Source organism: Prunus mume, linkage group LG2 (assembly GCF_029339155.1).
Source record: "Prunus mume cultivar Tortuosa linkage group LG2, ASM2933915v1, whole genome shotgun sequence".
Lineage (NCBI taxonomy): Eukaryota > Viridiplantae > Streptophyta > Magnoliopsida > Rosales > Rosaceae > Prunus > Prunus mume.
This window is the reverse complement of record NC_142699.1, coordinates 21,479,214-21,497,278: the sequence shown is the minus strand read 5'-3', so window position 1 is coordinate 21,497,278 and position 18,065 is coordinate 21,479,214. Positions and strand designations below refer to the sequence as shown.

Sequence of the window (18,065 nt, the reverse complement as noted above, 5' to 3'; positions counted from 1 at the left end):
TGATTTTAGCCTTAGAGTTGTGTGACTTTGTAATTGTGTTTTTCTTTCTTTTTCTTTTCTTATTTCAACTAGGAAATCGAATAGAATTAAGCGATCCAATCTATGTGGGATTGACCTCGCACTTACAAAAGCTTACTACCAATGGTTCGTGCACTTGCAAGTATAATGTGTGTCCGAAATAATCTATGTTTTGTAGGTTGTCTAAAACATCACAACATGTATTCTCCGATGTGGGACTTACACATCATGGCTTGTATCGAGCCATCTACACCAACAGATCCCACATATAAAAAAATTTATAAATAAAAAAATCATATTGATGATGAGTGACAATGCTAATACAGAAATTATAACAATATACCTCCTCACAACTAGTTCTTCATTATTTATTGGTAAATAATTAGAACAATATGCCTCCTCTCAACTAGTTCTTCATTATTTATTGGTAAATAATGTAGACGTTCTTGCTTTTCTTAGCCTATTTTAATGTCAATTATTTATCGGAACTATTTTGATTATGTACGAGGAGAGAGTCAAATCATGGACCTATGCTAATTTTGACATTTTTCATTATTTATTGGCGAAGAATGTAGTTGTTCTTGTCTTTCCGAGGCCATTAAAGCCCACTATTTATTGGAATTTCTTTTGGTTTATGTAGGGGAGCTGAATCCTAGACCTATGCTGACCCTAAACCCATTTTTAATTTAAAATTAAATACTAGCTAGTACAAGAGTCAATACAAGTATACAAAAATGGGTCATGATGAACTTTGCACCAAGGTTGGTTTTAATATTTTAGTTGCCAATAAATGTGAGCAAACTTGTTTGGTAAGACTGACTATTGGGAATTGGTTATTAGGTCCAGTGACTTTATTTTTCATTTTTGCTACTTTAAAATCGTACAGAAACAAGGGGCATTACCGCAAGCACAGAAACAAAAAAAACATTTATTTTGAAACATACGGTACGTGCAAAAGCTGCTTACAAACTAGACATGGATCAAACCAGCTTGGCATGCAAACATACGACTTCAACTCGTCTTATTTATTCGGCCATCACATTATGACTCATAATTAAGGAAAACTCCAATCTCCAATGCTTAAGCTTTCTAGCTAACTAATTAACTAATTAATTAGCCAGAACATAGGCATCGAGCTCCTGGAAGTTCTTGACAGCAAAATCCTTGATGAGACTTGGATCAGGAATCTGTTCGTGGGCTTTCTCATACACAGATGACCATTTCACCAAGCTCCCGTCTCCCTTGGGAGTCACGGTTAGGATGCACTTGAAGCTCTTGTAGTACTTGAGCAGATCTCCGTCGATCACCTTGTAAGCAACTGACTTGTTTGCTTCATCCACTGCATCGATCGCCTCTTTCGATACTTTCACAATTGGAGAACCTACGTAATAAAAATTAAAAAATGTCATTTATAGAAAAATGTTTAGATGTAAGTAACATAAGTCTAACGAGAGAACATTACACATTATTTTTTATGTTACCTTCTGAATATGTTATGAGGCGAACAGAGCCAACAGCTTTTCCATCGCCTTCAAGGACATCAATGCTTTTGTAGTCATGAGGGAACGCCTTGGGGAAGATAGTGGTGGAGTTCCTAAGGCATTCCCAGAACTTTTGTGAAGGAGATTTCACCTCAATTTCGACCTCAAGCTTTCCACCATTTGAAGCCATTGTTGCAAAATGTTGTAGCTAATAATCACGTGGAGTATAACAAAAGAGAAATGGACTAATTGTGTAGAGAATTGCTTGAGTGTTTGAGAACTAGGCAGGCATTATTTATAGTAGATTCAGAGCTTTGCTGGTCTTAAATTCAGTAGGAATAAGCTCACCTACCACTTTATTAGCCTCGCTCAGCGGCACCACGAAAATTGATACCTTTCACATGCGTTGTATCGTGCACTGCGTGGGATGGCCGACGGGCCCAATTACATTTATTGGTGTTGTTCTTTGGTGTTACAAGTTTTTTTATATACCAATGCTTTACCATGGGTGGAACTAGACCTGGGCACGGATTGGTTCGAAATAATGGAAGGCTCTTTCGTTAACTAAATTAAAGACTTCGGACTATTTTCTCTTCTGTTAATCAAACCAAAGACTTCGGTAGACTTCGGATCGGTTAACCTAATATTCGATTCAGATTGGCCGGTACATCGGTAGTATCGTAATAAAAACATACTAATAAAAATACAATTTATAATACTTTCACATAACATAAGTTCTTGAACAAATACACCAAATTATCCATGTAAAATATAAAATCCAATAGTCTAATTCATCCAAGTATGAAATCAAATAACTTAGTCACTATATCATTCAATATGTACTCAAGATGTACTAGGAGCCACTTGTGTTTGTTGTTTGAACCTTTGAGTGTTCTTTTTATTGAATTCTCTACATTTATGTAAATGATTTTGACATTTGTTCAGCGTTGGGTTCTTTAGTTTTTCATGCTGAATCCAACCGTATAAAAAACATAAAATTTGGATCAACAGTTGAAAGTTACAGGTAAAAAACGAGACAAAGGTCAAAACTGGAAAACATAGAAAGTTCATAAATTCCTCTCTGACCAAAAAGTGCTACAGTACCCCGGGTAAATGATACAATGGTGATAAAGAAATGATACAGCAGTGATAAAATTGTGATAAAGCAATGATACAATTGTGAGAAAGAAGTGATACAATAGTAATAAAGGAGTGATACAAAATGCTGATTGTATTTACCTTTGGTTTCTTGTTTTGTACAGGTTTCCATCTGGTTAGGAATTTTGTTTCCGTTAACCAAACCAAACCAAACATTTTCAGTACAAATCGGATCGGAATAATTAAAATTAAAAAAATAATTATTTAACCAAATCAAACCAAACTGTCGGTATGCGGATAATTTGAATGAGATGCCCACTCTTAGGAGGAACCAAGGCAAGGGCTGCCCTTGGCTATAGTCCAGGAAGGTTTGGGAAAATAAAAAATTAAATACACATATAGCCTAATATTTTAACAATAAATAAATAAATAAATATACAATTTCAACACCAATAGCATAATTAGGGGTCTTCCACATTGTATTTGGTGTAAAAGTTTGTCCCAACATCAATTTTAAAACATTTCTATTAATTTTGTCTTCAAAAGATAAACATTTTTCTAAATGAAATTCACCCTTTTGTGAATAATATGGCTTTAATTTCATTTTTTTTCTTGTGTTTACAATTAGCATGATTTATATGATTTAATGTATACTTTTATTTCTAGAAAAACTATAGAAATGTAAGTAAAAAAAAAACATTATCATTAGATTTTAAGCTAATAATTTTAGCTAACCCACCTATTGAAAAATTATGTGACAGATGACATATTTTATAAATGACATATTTTTTTAATTTTTATAAAAATATGTCATTTATAGAAAAATGTTTGGTGTTACAATTTTTTTTTTATATACCAATGCTTTACTATATGAAAAGATTTTTTTTAAAAAAAATACTAAAGCATCACATTTTTAATTCGTTTTTTACGGAATAAATCACATTATGTGACATATAATGTATTAATAATATTAACACGTTAAAGGTAATTCATATAATAAGTGAATACTACTTTCGTACATTAATAATTTGATTTGGTCCCTCTACACGATTATTTACTTGTTTTATAAATATATTTGATATTAAAAAAGTAGGTAAATTCACCTAAATTAGAGGCGAGTTGCTCCACAATGCACAACCATTAAGAGTTGGTGAACTTGGACCAAGATTTCATTCGGGTCATGATCCCCAATCAATAGAGGAAAACCTGGCTAGGCTAACCGTACCAGCATTCATTCATACATATGTTTGTAGCGACAACCACTCGTAACCTCCTCCATTTCATGCAACCATAAAGAATTGTGCTTGTGCGATCTTGCAGAGCCTTTTTACTTTTTAGCACTGCCCATGGATATGTGATGCTTTTCAAAAATGATATGAAGGAAGTAACTTGAAAATGGAAGATTGGAATAATATCAAGCTTGGGTCCCATATTGACCGTCTCATTACATTGTCCATTTCAACTATAGAAAAATGGTCACAAATCAGACAACTAAAACATGATCACATAAACAGATGAAAACTCCCCCTCAACGGCAACCTCCTTTATTTTTTGTGGTTTTGAGAAATTGAAAAAATGAAACTAAGAAGAGAGAGAGAGAAGAGAGAGAGAGAGAGAGATGTAGCAGCAGCTTCCATTTCCTTATCAAACAACTTCCCATCCAATGTTAAGCAAGCAATACCAACTTTTTTTCCTTTTTCTCTCTTTTTCTTTTTCTTTTTCTTCAAGTAGCTCTTTTCTGTGAGAAAACTACTGTTTAGGTTGTTGGCAGATGATTTGTTGGGTACTCTCCTAATCTAACTTCACTTGCTCTGTACGTACACTCTTGAGACAATTCTCATACCATCCAATCTCAGTTTCAACTTAATATAATCATTTTTTTCTCCTTCTTTTTTGTCTGTATTTCTTATTTGATCAGCACCACGCTAGCACATTATGGGAAATTTTAGTTTCTTTTCTGCTCTGCCATGCATTCTGTGATGAGTGTCGCGGATGAATGGAACCGATTCACTTTCTCCATCCAATTATCTGAAAACAGAGAACCACACCAAATTTAAGAACCATTATGCCTTTCAATTTAGTCTCAGCATGGAACAAGCGCCGGAGGTCCAAGTCACATGACCACACAGACCCTTGTATGTTCTTTCTTCTTCTTCTTCTTCTCTTTCTCTGCAACTTTGTTTTGCAGGGTGCTGCTCACCAACTTTTTCACACCTTTCAGGGATTTATAAACCAGTGGAGTATTGGCAACTTGATGATCAAGCCCCACAACCCCCAAAAAGACACCATCATGGTTCATCAATTTTCACACTCAAAGAAATGGAAGAGGCAACATGTTCATTCAGCGAAGAGAATTTGCTCGGAAAAGGAGGATTTGGTCGTGTATACCGAGGAACTTTGCGGTCAGGGGAGGTATATTTCGTTCTATAAATATCTTTGAAACATTATGAAGAATCCAGTTTCCCAGCACATTCTGATGCATACCCTGTGTTTGGGAATTTGCAGGTTGTAGCAATCAAAAAAATGGAGCTGCCACCTTTTAAAGCAGCCGAGGGGGAACGAGAATTTCGAGTAGAAGTAGATATCTTGAGCAGACTTGATCACCCAAATCTGGTTTCTTTGATAGGCTACTGTGCTGATGGGAAGCAACGGTTTCTAGTGTATGAATATATGCAGAAAGGGAACCTACAAGATCACCTAAATGGTTGGATTTCAACTCAATATGCATCAAGTAATTCCCATGTAAAATAATCAGTTTGCTAATCTTCAAATTAATCTTTAATGGTATAATAATAGGGATTGGGGAAGGAAAAATAGATTGGCCTCAAAGGCTCAAAGTGGCACTTGGAGCGGCAAGGGGCCTAGCATACCTCCATTCCAGTTCTGACGTTGGGATACCTATTGTTCACAGAGATTTCAAATCCACCAACATTCTTTTAAGTGCCAACTTTGAAGCAAAGGTAAGAGTTAAACAAGCTAACTTTCACTGAAATTTTGTCTCCTGCTTTTGAACTCTGAGCAAAACGTATAAATTTATTTATAGCTGAAACTTGAGCACCATTTCGTATAGGTATCCGATTTTGGGCTTGCCAAGATGATGCCAGAGGGCCAGGAAATACATGTGACTGCTAGAGTACTTGGTACATTCGGCTATTTTGATCCCGAGTATACATCGGTACGCATATCCGAACATCAATGGTTTTCATTGTTGTACATTATATATGTCGCACCAGTAAATATGGCTGCATTGAAATTTTCTTTCTTATTTGGATATATAATCTATCAAAACTCATGCATTCTCCAACCTCTCTTTGTTTGGTCCTGTTAAAAACTAAGAAAGTAGGGGAATAAAAACAACACATTAGCAAATGAGTATTTCTAGACATTTCATGTGATGCATGGCATGCTGCTTCCTGTAATCTACACTTTTATCATCTAACTCACCACAACCCTTCTCAAATGAATATCTTCGAGATACTTTGATCTTACTATTAAATACTAAACAATGTCACTCATATAACAAAGAAGTGTATTTGGAAACAGACTGGAAAACTCACTTTACAAAGTGATGTTTATGCATTTGGGGTGGTTCTTCTTGAACTTCTGACTGGACGTCAAGCCGTTGACATTAACCTGGGACCAAACGATCAAAACCTAGTGGTACAGGTAGGACATATCCTTTCTCCTTCCTACTTATTCTACTGGTTAAGTACGTTAGGTCGTTACAAATATGACCCAAGTTCATTTGTTTCAGGTAAGGCACATACTGAATGATCGGAAGAAATTGCGTAAGGTGATAGATTCTGAGCTGGGTCGAAGTTCATACACCATGGAATCTATAGCTATGTTCGCAAACCTGGCATCACGATGTGTACGTCGTGAGAGCACTGAGAGACCCTCCATGGCAGAATGTGTTAAAGAGCTCCAGCTGATTATCTATACAAATGCGAAAGGCTTGGGAGCGGCCACAACTCCTAATAAAGCCATGTTCTAATTGGAGGGTGAAGACTATGTACAACAAAATAGAGATCCTTTACTTCTTCTAATAAAAGAGTTGTAGAATCTTCAAAGCTTGTGGACCTATGATCTTAGAAACAAGACCCAAGAAGAGCACTTGATAAGGATTGAGAAAAACAGAATGCAATGAGTGAATATATCAGATAAAAACATCATCCCAAAAATGATCAAAATTGAAGTTCATTTTCTTGTATCATTCTGTCAATTCAGAGAATCTAAATTATGCACTGTTAATTCCGGGAATACATAACATTTAGTATATATATATTTCCCTTTTGAGTTTACAAGGCAGAAAGGACCATATTATAGTTCATACATCTCTACAGTTCTTTAATCTATTTCCGCTAGAATTATTCAAGAAAAAAAGCAAATACTGATACAACAAACGCCAAGGCCAGACAAGGAAAGGGAGGGAGGGGTTTATTTGGAGCAAATTATGTATATAAACTCTTTGATGACTGTGTATTCTAGTTTGAATCTTCCAAATCGACTGGTAATATACAGGAAGAAAAGAAGTTCCCATTTTTCAGCAATAAATGATATCTTTTGACCTTTTATACGACTTATAAGTTAAAAAACAGAGTTGATTATATGCTACCACAATTCTAGAATTCTTTATTAGGAAAATAATTCTTTATATAATAACTTCAAGATAAAAAATATACAATATCTAAATCACCTGTATCAAAACTGGAGTTGATCTGGTCATTACGTTTGCAAACTGGAGTTGTCTAGGACTACATATGATATACAAGAAATGCAAATGCCTGATGAGTTTACCTGCAACAAAGCAAGTCTCTACCATACACATAACAAAATGCAGGCAACAGTTGCTGGCACATAGGATCAAGCATTCTAGGCAAATTTCAACCCAGCTGGATAATCTTCACAACCTCAAAGGTCTCTCTAATCATCTATCCTGAACGAAAAAAACAAAAACAAAAACAAAAAAGGATTTGAGGACCAAGGAAACAGAATGAGATTTGACTGCAACAACTTACAAAAAAGATCATTGACAAATAAAATAAGGAGAGAGAATTAGAGACAGTAACAGAAAAGGATGAAGTACTCTGTGTAGCAGTAACTGCATGTACCTCATAAACACGTATTTTGATTTTCAAATATACATTCATGATGTTAATTCCTCTTCAGAACAGAATGTATCTGATTCTGAAAAGCTGGTTAAGACTGGAAGTTTCTTGCACATTAAGTGCTTGCGCCTCTGCAACAGCAACATAACCAAAATGTTATCCGTCTTTACAATGTCGTAACCTGCTTTTTTGTACATGTTGAATGGAGCTGTATCAATCATTCTGCAATGCAAATACGCCTCTCTTGAGGAACTCATCTGAGATATAAGTTCCTCGCTTGCCTTCAAAAGATGCCAGCCGATGCCCCTCCTGAAAATTGAAAAACCCATAATCTTATATCCGGTCTCATTCGAGACATTGTGAAGAAATCCTCTATCTTTTGAATCTAGTGATATATGCTGAGAAGTTTTGTGATCAGTCATAGTTCGTAAAAGAGTGTCAATTATGAATAACCACATTCAATCTACCCATCATAACAAGAATACATTATGACAAGCTGACAAGCTGACAAGTACCCAAATTTTCCAATTACAAGCTATAAGCTAACATGCCCAAGATTTATAGTCCTAAGTAACATTTAACAGACAAGTACATAAGCAGAACAAACAGTTGATAAAGAAATAAAAGCATTGGTGGTTCTGAGTAAGAAAAGCCTTAATTGGAAAAGCAAAACGAACCTCCTAAGCGACTTCTTCACCGCCATGTTGCTTATATAAGGCGAGTTCTTGGGAGGAGTGGGTGTAGGAGGAGAAGCGTTGGCACCCTTTTTGTCAAAGCAAACTTCCACAGTCCCAGCCAAAAATTCAACTTCATCCACTTCTTCTTCATCTTCTGTATTTTTTTCTTGTTGTTCTTCACCCTCTTCTTTACGTCTTCTGTAAAACCCAATAAGCGTGGCAGTGTGTGGCGATAGCTCCATCCGCTCAAACAAGTATTGCTTGACCAAGTAGCCCAACACAGAGACATATCCAGAAGGCAAAAGCATCGACTCTGCAAACGACTCAGACAGCAACCCAACAGTGATGTCCATTTCCTCCGGCCTCATCACCCGAACCCACATCGACCCAGATTCCAATTCCTGATAATACCTGAAATTCTCAAGCAATTTGAGTTGCTCGAGCTCTTCACTGCTCAGAAATCGACCTGTTCTAAGTGGGTATTCAAGAAATGACGAAGATGTTGTGGTTGTGGTTGTAGTTGTAGCTGTATCAGTAGCAGTTGTATCAGAAGCAGTTGTTGTTGTTGTTGTTGAAGAATGAGATGGAGAGGAAGAAGATTTGAAAGCGGAAGGGTGTGATTTATGGAAAATAGCAAGTGGGTATTTGGGGAAAAGAGTTGACGTTAGGGGAGAGAAGGGAAGAAGCGGAGTTTGGTGAGGCTTGAAGTGGGTTGTGTTGGAAAAGAGATGGTGGTGCTGTGGATCTAAGGAAAAAGAGAGTGAAACTGTTGCAGCCATAGAACTCTCAACACTCTGCTTGATTGCAGTGAGCGAGTGGATGAGAACACAACAATTACTCGTCACTTTGTTAATTGGTTTGGTTCGAAATCTCTTTTTCTTTCTGTTCTCTATTGATTCTTCTCCCCCTATCTTGTTGACACTTGTCCTGACCCCTCTGAGTTTTGCTAATAAATTTCACAGAAGAGAAAGAGCTTCTTCCGTATGGGTTCATGGAGCTTTGGGAAACTCTTTGGTGGTTTTTTGTGGGAATGAGGAACAGAGGCCCAAATGATGGCCCAACAACTGGGGATGGCCCAGGTGGGCAAGAAAAGAATAGAAAAATATTTATGGATCTTGGTAATATTTTGAAGTCTATATGTCAATTAGAATGTAAAGGGAGTTTCTTTTATTGAATTTGGAGACAGTTTCACAAACCACAAACAAACTTGTTTATTGATCCTTCTTGGAATGTAAGCATCATGTGCATGCATGAGAATGGAAGCTAATCCCTGTTGAGTTTAGAAATTTCCACAACTGCTAATCACAGATTAGAAATTTCCATCCTCCTAAGAAATTAGATTCTCATCTCACTGAAATTTATGACCAAAGAGGAAACAAAAGGATCAAAATTGAAGCAAAGATATAACAAAGACACAAATTTGCATCCACACAAATTCCTGAAAAGGATATTTGAAGGCTGGAAAAATTGTAGGCAACGTGGCAAGGTTTACATTATGGATTCTGAGAAAACCCACAGGAACTGCCATTGATCTTTTAAGAATTCTACACCACTTCTTCCAAATGAATTCATTTGTACAATATATAGACCAAAATGGAACTACCTTCCAAAACATACAGATTATAATATGTCATTGATCTTTTAAATCTTCTTGTTTTCTTCCATTGCAGGAGAGAGAGCCCAAACGAAACCACTCAACTCAATACTTGTTTGTCTTCTTCTTCTTTTGGCTTTCTCTCAGAGCTATTAACCACCACCAGCCAAATTGAGAATAAATTTGAAAGAAACAGACCCACCAATCTGATATACTGCAATAACTCATTTTGCTCATCCTTAATTCACTGACCCTGATAATTCCATTTGTTCAGAACCTCTAGCATTATCTCATTCCATGTGTCTATAGGCCCTGGCAAGCACCAATGAACACAATCATTTTGGACCCTCTCTTGAACCCCATCAACTAATGGAAATGGATTCATATAAGGCCCTGGATGACCATCTGGCCTCATCAGTGATAATTTGGTCACATCCAATGCTTGCAGCCTAAACCCTGCAAATTTTTTACCATTTGCCTTAGCAGCTTCTACTTCTTCAACCTCAAGTTGCCTCATCTCAGCATCCATTCCTTCAAGCTGCTTCTCTCCCTCCATGTAAGGCTTGGTCTTGGGGCAAGCCCCTGCCTTGTCCCACTCACCTTCAAAATGTGCAGGTGAAAATGTTGTCACAATTACATTAACCCCATTGCCATTAGCATTAGCAACTCTCCTTTCAATTATGGTCTTGAGGGTAGTCTTTATGGCTTTTCTCAGCACATCATAGAAACCAATCTCACTGTGATTAAGACCAGGGCAGTAATGGCAGCCAAGAACTGAATCACCCTCAAAATAAACTGCTGGATGTAAAAACCAATGCCCAACAGACAACACAATCATGTCCATTTGACCCATATCCGCTGCCCACCTTTCACTAACTTGATCCAAATACAACCTGTTGTAATTTGGACCATCTTGTGATTTCTCAATACCTTTCACAAGAAATGGTGACCAATAAACTGACACACTGACATTGTGAGAAGAAAAATGCCATCTTCTAAACTTGTTCTCCTCACCATCAGTATAAACAAGGTTAGGAGGAGAGACAGTGGCTAGCATGCAAAGAAGAGACTCCAATTGGTTCCTGGCCATGGAGTCACCCACAAATGCTATGTGCTTGTTCCTAAGGATTTGGAGAAAAGTGTTGGGTTCAAACCTTGGTATGTGGCATTGCTTGGGTTTCCACCTCCAAAAGAGATAGCCCAAATCAGGTCTCCCATGGGTGATGCAATTCTGTCCTTTCTTGATTGTACCACAGGTGGTACCATTGTACAAAGGGCCCAGCTTGTCTTGGACCCAATCCCCACTGGTGTAGTCACATGGAGTCTCTTTACCTGTTTCTACTTCTGCACAAAACACCGACATACAAAATCCTTGTTAGCCATGAGAAATTACCAAGTTCAAGTACCAAAAAAAACCCATGTGAGCAAATTAAAGAAATCTATGACAGAGAGAGCATATATGTATGTAGTTATGAGTACCTTGAGAAGACGGAAAAGGAGGCAACGAAGAAGGAGAAGAAGAAGATGATGAGGTGGTGCTGATGGTAATGGCAGTGGAATGAGGGAGCTGATCTGTGGATTGAGGGAGAGAGGGAGTGTACAAGTATAAGCGAATGACAGCTATGGGGAGGATGACATAGATGGCATAAGGTAAGAGCTTTCTGGCAAGAGAGTGATGAGATGGGTCTTTGAATGGGCTTGTTATTGTACCCATCTCAAAACCTTCTTCCTTTCTTCTTTTCTCCACACTGTTTCCTTTTTCTGTATGCTATCTGATGGGAAAGCTAAGAGGAAGAAAGTGTTGTTTTCTTGGGTTGGCTTAAGCTTCTAGAGAGAGAGAGAAGGAGAGAGAGAAGGAGAGATGTGGGGTGATTCAGTCAAAGAAGCATTGAAAATCCCATTATCTCTCTGGTTTGCCAACTAATTCCAAACCATTGGCGTTGTTATTGTTGTTGTCTTCTCTTCTGTGGGAAACATGTGGTACTCTGCTTGTGCTTTTCCTTTCTTTTTCAGATAAATTTTCTTTTGGTACGTCTTCTCTTCTTTGCTATTTTTCTACATTTTTTATTTGGGTTGGCTTTCTTGTCTTGTACATTGGTAGAAGAGAGAACAATTATTAGCTCCCTTTTTTTTTTATCTAGGCTGTGACAAGGTCGCCACCAACATAATTGGTAAAGTTCCTGTAATGTAATCTGTACTTTCGAACAGTAAATACCTCAAATGGCCCTTGTAGTAGGTTTGGGGAAGGATGTGATTGTCTTCGATCATTGCAATTATAGATGTCTTTGAGGATGATCAATTTTATCCTAGCCTCATGCATTGAGGATTAAGAGCAATTTCAAATCACGATACGAACTATTTTGTACCACATCTTTAATTTACTTTTGGGTAATTCGTATCTTTAATTTTTTAACAAAAAATTCATAGAATAAATTAAAACCCACTAACAAATTGGTATTTGGTAATGATGATGAGGAAAAGTGGTACCTACTTCCACATGCTTTAAAACAAGTTTCAATTTGTTGCCACGTACCTCATACCATCAACACCATTTTTGTTATTTATGTTCCTGTCAATTTCGAAAGAGAGCTTTACAGTTTGCCATGTCTCCCCACCACTTGGGTTGGGCAAAACCATCACTGCTTGTATGCCCTGCCTTGCTTAAGCTTCTTCTTCCAGATCTTTCATGGAGCTAACTCCATGATATCGACTCTTGGCAAGTTGAGTTAAGTTGCCATAATTATATATTAATTGAGTGAAATGCATACAGATGTAGATGTCCAGCTACAATACATGAACATGATGACTCCCCCAAGCCCAACTACTTATAAAAAGGCAAGTTGCATCGTGTAAAGTAATAAAACAAAAACCACTCATAATAATAATGTGAAACAACAACAAAAAAGGTTGTATCATTGTTTTCATATCAAGCCATCGGAGTCGGTGGAGTAGTTTATACATCTTTTATTTTATTTTTTCTTATTTAGAATTATAAATAGAGAGCAATAAGCTCGTAATGAAAAATAGTGCGAAAGATTCAGATCCAATCTGGGCAACGCAGGTAAGTTCCAGAATAAAACACGTGTATATAGGGTTAGGAGTGTTAAGAACAAGTTTGGTTTTGAAATTTGAAATGGTACACATATAAAATGCTCCTGCTCGTTAATCGTGCCAACCACAATTGACTTTCATCCAACTTTGTTTGTTGGTAGAGTCGGGGTCTGCAACAATGATTAAATTAATGACACCTTTTAAGTTGGTTGAAATTGAATGCGTACATTAACCTATCTAATCTTAGAGCATTCATAATGAACTTCTTGAACTACCTATTTAGATAAAATTTAGGGAAGAAATAAGAAAACCCAGCTCCAACTATGCTTCTTATTCAACTCCTAAAACGTGGAGACTTCTAGGAGCTCCTAAATCTGAGGAGAGAGAAATGATTCATAGTGGCTCTTTACAATTAAATACTACTTTACTTTGATGTGATTTTAATTATTTATTTAATCTTAACTATTATTTATGATTATTCTATATGAAGAATTCGCATTTATGTTAAACTAAAAATTATTTTTAAAAATTATTTATGATTTCCTAAATTAGAGATGATGGTTGGAGTTGAAATTTTATAAAAAACTCTAAAAAATAAGGAGTATGATTGTGATACTAAAGCACATGAGATGCGAGTGGCCGTGGGTGGCATCATATACAATATAATACATACATTAGTATGTAACAAAATGTTTATATAATATGTTATATATACGTACCTATATATAACTTAAATATGAATTGTATAACATAGAAACAAAATATATATAACGTATACACGTAAACACATATACACATGGATGCACGTTGTGGTACAACGAAGATAAAAAGAAACATTGTATCGGCATCCATCAATCATAGTCACTGTGAACTGCAAGAGTGCATCAATCATGTTAACTTAATGTCTAGGTCTGTATATACAAACTTTTAATGAATTACCTACCCTACCTCTCAATCTCATACTCTCAAAAATATTAGGCTTGTTTACGTTAATGCCCTCCGAAATTACAGTTAAATTTTATATTGCCCTCCTAAACTTAAAGTAATTCACTTATTCCATTTCACCGTGATTTGGTGACCTACTTTGCCTCATGCCATCAACTCCCTTCCAAAAGCTTGTTAATTATGTTAATGTAATAAAGGTTTTTTTGTAATCTTATATACATGGATCAGTATCCACCAATTAAGGAAGTGACGTGGCAAGTAGAGCCGAACTCCACATAGATAAGAACATAATTAAATATTCTAATGATTAAAACTAATTAAAATAAAACATTAAAAAAAATAATTTAGACCCCAGCTGCCCCAATCCTCAACCTCCATCCACACACACCCTTCTTCTCTCCTGCAAATACTATTGGAAGAAACAAACCCATCCCACCCCCAGCTCAGCCTCCCCAGCCATCGTCCCTCCTCCTCCCTTGACCAACCACAACAACAGCCACCCCTACCCCATCTCACGAACCCCCATCCCCATCCCCATCCTCAGCGTATCAATCCTACCCACGCAGCCCCCAGCCGCCTCCCCACCCACACAGCCCCACCTCGATCTCCCCAACCTGCGCACCTCACCAACCCTCAAACCCAGTAGCCCTGACCCAACCCAAAGCACCTCTTTGATTGGGGTTCTGCGAAGATGGGATATAGGTTTGAGAGGAGAGAGAGAGGAGGAGGAAATGGAAATTGGTTTCAGGAATTGTTTGTGGTGTTTGACACACGAGGGTTAGATGTTATGGTTAGTTGATAACTCGATAGGTTCTTATGGGATCTTATTGGATGGCTATAAGGTTGAATTTTATACTGTTTTGCGCATGCAATGCAATGTTGAATTTCATAATTGTTTATCTGGATCTATTGATTTACAAGAGATAAAGTAATAGTATTGCGGATGGCTTTGAGGGTTGGGGAGGTGCTGAATGGGGTGGGGCTACTGAAATTTCTAGAGAAAATTTTCAAGTTATGGGTTTATGCTGTGGGTTGGGTGATTGGGTAGGGTTTGGATCGGATTTGTTGTAGGAGGTGGTGGCTGGGCATATGCCGTAGACCGGACTAAACAGCTGCTGTTTGGATTTTTTTGTTTTTGAGAAGATGGTCGGAGGATGGGGCGCGTCTAGAGGCAGAGAGAGGAAGAGAATGAGATAATAGAATTTATTTTAATTTTTTTGAAGAATTGTTTAATGTAGTTTTTTATGTTTTTAATTTTATTTTTAATTATTTTTAATTATTAGAATATTTAAGGGAGTTTTACTAAAACATTCAAAATGGGGGCTGAAATTATAAAAAAATCTAACACCCAAAACATTTTATAAATACACTCAAAACCCATCATTACACACACTCAAAATCCATTTATAAACACACCCAAAAAATATACAATTGTTGATTTTGGGGTTAATTTTGGGTGTGTTTTTATGTTTAAATAGTATTTGAGTTTTTTTATAAATATATGTCTAGAATTGAGTTTATTTATGAATTTGTAAATATTTAATTATATGGAGGTGGGTTCCACTTGCCATTTCACCCATTTAATTGGTGAATAATGATTTATAAATACGAAATTACAAAAACGTTCATGTCACATCATCAAAATTAATAGATTTTTGGACGAAAGTGATGGCATGGGCCAAAATGAATTATCAAACCACGGTTAAGAGGGAGAAATAAGCCATTTTAAGTTTGAAGGGCAATGTAAGATTTGATCGTAATTTAAGGGACATTGTTGTAAATAAACCAAAATATTATAACCTATATAGTGTAATGAATGAACATTTGAACGTTTGAACATTTATACATTTTACGACCCCAAAAAAAAAACATTTATGCATTTAAACGCCGTGCCCGGATACAGAGTGGTGGCCAGCTCACCTCCCACGATGGGGAAAAGAAAATGACAACGTGATGTTCTGTGGGCCCCACAGTCTGAACAAAGAATCTGGAAGAATAGAAGAAGAAGGACCACTGTGCTGTCCACAGACTGATGCACAGAAGTGTATGACAAGACAAGACAAGACATATTTTACTTCAAATAAAAACAAACCCAAAAATTAATGGGTTTGTTGATGAAGCAGTAGAGAAGTTTGATTTGGGTTAAGGACACTGGCCCAAAGTAAAAAAGTTGAAACAAACAATAAAGGCCAAGGCTTGCTTGGATTATTAAGCTTTGGGCCAATTCCAACTAAGCCCACTAGCACATCAGGTGCAGCGAAAATAACTAGGGCTTTGTATCACAAATCAGAACACTCCAATTTGGGGAAAAACCAAAAAAATAAGGGGCATGGCCATGGATGGCAGCAACGCGGAGGAGTTGGCCATTGGGTGCTTCGTCTCCATCAAGACCACCTTGAGTGACGAGTTTCAGGGGCAAGTCATCACCTTCGATCGCCCCTCCAACATCGTCGTCATTCATATCCTTCCCTGATCGCTATTATCAGTTGATTTAATCGTTTTTCCTTTCATTTTTACTAACCCTAGAGAAATTGAAGAGAAAAAAATGTGATCTTGCAATTTAATTTTCTTTAACTTTTGAGATTACAAGAGGGTTCGAAAGGAGGGTCTCGGCGGAACATAAGGCTGCTGAAGGCGAACTACATAAAGGAGTTGTCGTATTTGGGTCAAGCCGAAGACCCACTTGATGTCAAAAACTGTTACCTTGATCTCAATAGTCTCCGCGCCAGAGAGGAATTGGCCATTAGGTAATTCATGAGCTACCCAATTGGAATTTTGTTGAATAGTTGTTAATTAAGTGTTTTTTTCTTTGAAAAAGAATTAATGAAGTCTTTGGTTGCGTTTGATGATTGCAGACAAGCAGAGGCAGAGTCCGAGAGGATTGGTGTTGGGGTCACCAGCCAGGCCCAGAACATTTTCGACGCCTTGTCTAAGACGTGAGTGCTTTATCCAATTATTGCTTGCTAATCTAGTTCGTAGCTGAAAAACGATGAGGATAACTGAATCTGCATCATGGTTATCCGCAAAAGCAACCCATTTCCCTGTAAAATGAAAATGTTGTTTCATGAAGCCGATTGTACTGAATTTCTTAATTAGAAGTGGACTTTAAAATTTGTTGAGATAGAATAACTTAACTCTACAAGACTTGTTCTTTTGAAGTAGCTTAAAGATTTGAAATTTATGAGATTTTAGGTCTGCATGTGTATGCATGAGGAGAAACCAAACAATTTTTTTGATATTTTCACTGGTTGGAGAGCTTTTGAATTTGATAGATTGATCATTCTTACATGAACACAGATGCAAAATGTAAAATTTCAAGACTTTAGTTACAGTGTAGATCATTCCATGGTTGGGACTTGTGGAAAGTTTATAATTTTCAAGTTTGGAAAGTTTACATTTCCTGGACTGAGTGTAATTGGTGATGATGATGATCAGGCTTCCAGTGCGCTGGGACAAGACTGTAATAGTTGTGATGAATGCGGTGCGTGTAAGCAGTCCATATACTCCGGAGTCTGTCAGTGGAGGAACACCTGCTGCCAATGAGCGGGTGAAGAAAGTGGTAAGATACTTAAAGGATCACACTATTTATTTTAGGCTAATTTTTATCAGGGAAACTTAAGCCACAAATGCACAAACAAAATCTGAGCACGTGAGATGCGATTGGCCAAGCCAACTGCATACATATATACACATATGCTAACATATTCAAAATTTGCTTTTAGCTTGAGCTTGAGAGGAAAAGGTTGCAAACTCGTGGCAGTGGTCAATGATGGATTCAGGTTTGCACCTGATTGGCCAATAGGAAAAGACTTTTCCCTCGAGGGATAAATCATGATGGGTATGTAGGTACACTCAACCTTCTCTGAGGGGAACATGTTATCTATTCTCTTGAGACATTTGAACGCCTGAATCAAAGAATCAATCCAATACTTGCATATCATTCGATCTGTAGTTCTTTGGTCTTGCCAACAATTGGCTCGTCTGTTGTGTTTGCTATTGCTCATGACTTGAGTTTGAGACGGTTTGTATGCTATTAAGAGATTGAGTTTTACACCATCGCTATACCCCTGTTGAATATTTGGGGAATTGCTAA

General features: G+C 37.0%; 5 protein-coding genes across 10 annotated transcripts; 2 read left to right on the top strand and 3 right to left on the bottom strand.

Moving 5' to 3' along the window:
- Nucleotides 1–930: 930 nt before the first annotated feature.
- Nucleotides 931–1,778, bottom strand: MLP423 (MLP-like protein 423). Its single transcript, XM_008246988.3, has 2 exons — nt 1,500–1,778; nt 931–1,399 (listed from the first exon to the last, which is right to left on the bottom strand). Exons 1-2 carry the CDS (start codon nt 1,687–1,689, stop codon nt 1,128–1,130), a joined length of 462 nt encoding a protein of 153 aa, XP_008245210.1. The 5' UTR covers nt 1,690–1,778; the 3' UTR covers nt 931–1,127.
- A 2,475-nt stretch (nt 1,779–4,253) lies between these two features.
- On the top strand, nt 4,254–6,859 carry LOC103329050 (Protein kinase superfamily protein). The gene is made up of 8 exons (XM_008231485.3): nt 4,254–4,410; nt 4,516–4,732; nt 4,819–5,009; nt 5,103–5,301; nt 5,394–5,557; nt 5,668–5,772; nt 6,141–6,263; nt 6,352–6,859. Exons 2-8 carry the CDS (start codon nt 4,663–4,665, stop codon nt 6,589–6,591), a joined length of 1,092 nt encoding a protein of 363 aa, XP_008229707.3. The 5' UTR covers nt 4,254–4,410; nt 4,516–4,662; the 3' UTR covers nt 6,592–6,859.
- LOC103343323 (Acyl-CoA N-acyltransferases (NAT) superfamily protein) lies at nt 6,050–9,594 on the bottom strand. Of its 6 annotated transcripts, none has more exons than XR_016123723.1 (4): nt 8,383–9,594; nt 7,709–8,014; nt 7,294–7,533; nt 6,050–6,684 (listed from the first exon to the last, which is right to left on the bottom strand). XR_016123723.1 is itself a non-coding variant. In XM_089044802.1 (3 exons), exons 1-2 carry the CDS (start codon nt 9,159–9,161, stop codon nt 7,744–7,746), a joined length of 1,050 nt encoding a protein of 349 aa, XP_088900928.1. In that variant the 5' UTR covers nt 9,162–9,594; the 3' UTR covers nt 6,050–7,533; nt 7,709–7,743. The 6 variants fall into 6 exon arrangements, 2 of the variants coding, with proteins under 2 accessions (XP_088900928.1, XP_088900929.1); XR_016123724.1 differs by having other exon boundaries at nt 6,050–6,677; XR_016123725.1 differs by having other exon boundaries at nt 7,395–7,533.
- A 288-nt stretch (nt 9,595–9,882) lies between these two features.
- TBL27 (TRICHOME BIREFRINGENCE-LIKE 27) lies at nt 9,883–12,033 on the bottom strand. Its single transcript, XM_008246993.2, has 2 exons — nt 11,456–12,033; nt 9,883–11,320 (listed from the first exon to the last, which is right to left on the bottom strand). Exons 1-2 carry the CDS (start codon nt 11,688–11,690, stop codon nt 10,221–10,223), a joined length of 1,335 nt encoding a protein of 444 aa, XP_008245215.2. The 5' UTR covers nt 11,691–12,033; the 3' UTR covers nt 9,883–10,220.
- A 4,220-nt stretch (nt 12,034–16,253) lies between these two features.
- LOC103343327 (RNA-processing, Lsm domain-containing protein) lies at nt 16,254–18,065 on the top strand. The gene is made up of 5 exons (XM_089047216.1): nt 16,254–16,432; nt 16,561–16,719; nt 16,828–16,908; nt 17,408–17,531; nt 17,695–18,065. The coding sequence occupies exons 1-5, from the start codon at nt 16,302–16,304 to the stop codon at nt 17,740–17,742; spliced, it is 543 nt and encodes a 180-aa protein (XP_088903342.1). The 5' UTR covers nt 16,254–16,301; the 3' UTR covers nt 17,743–18,065.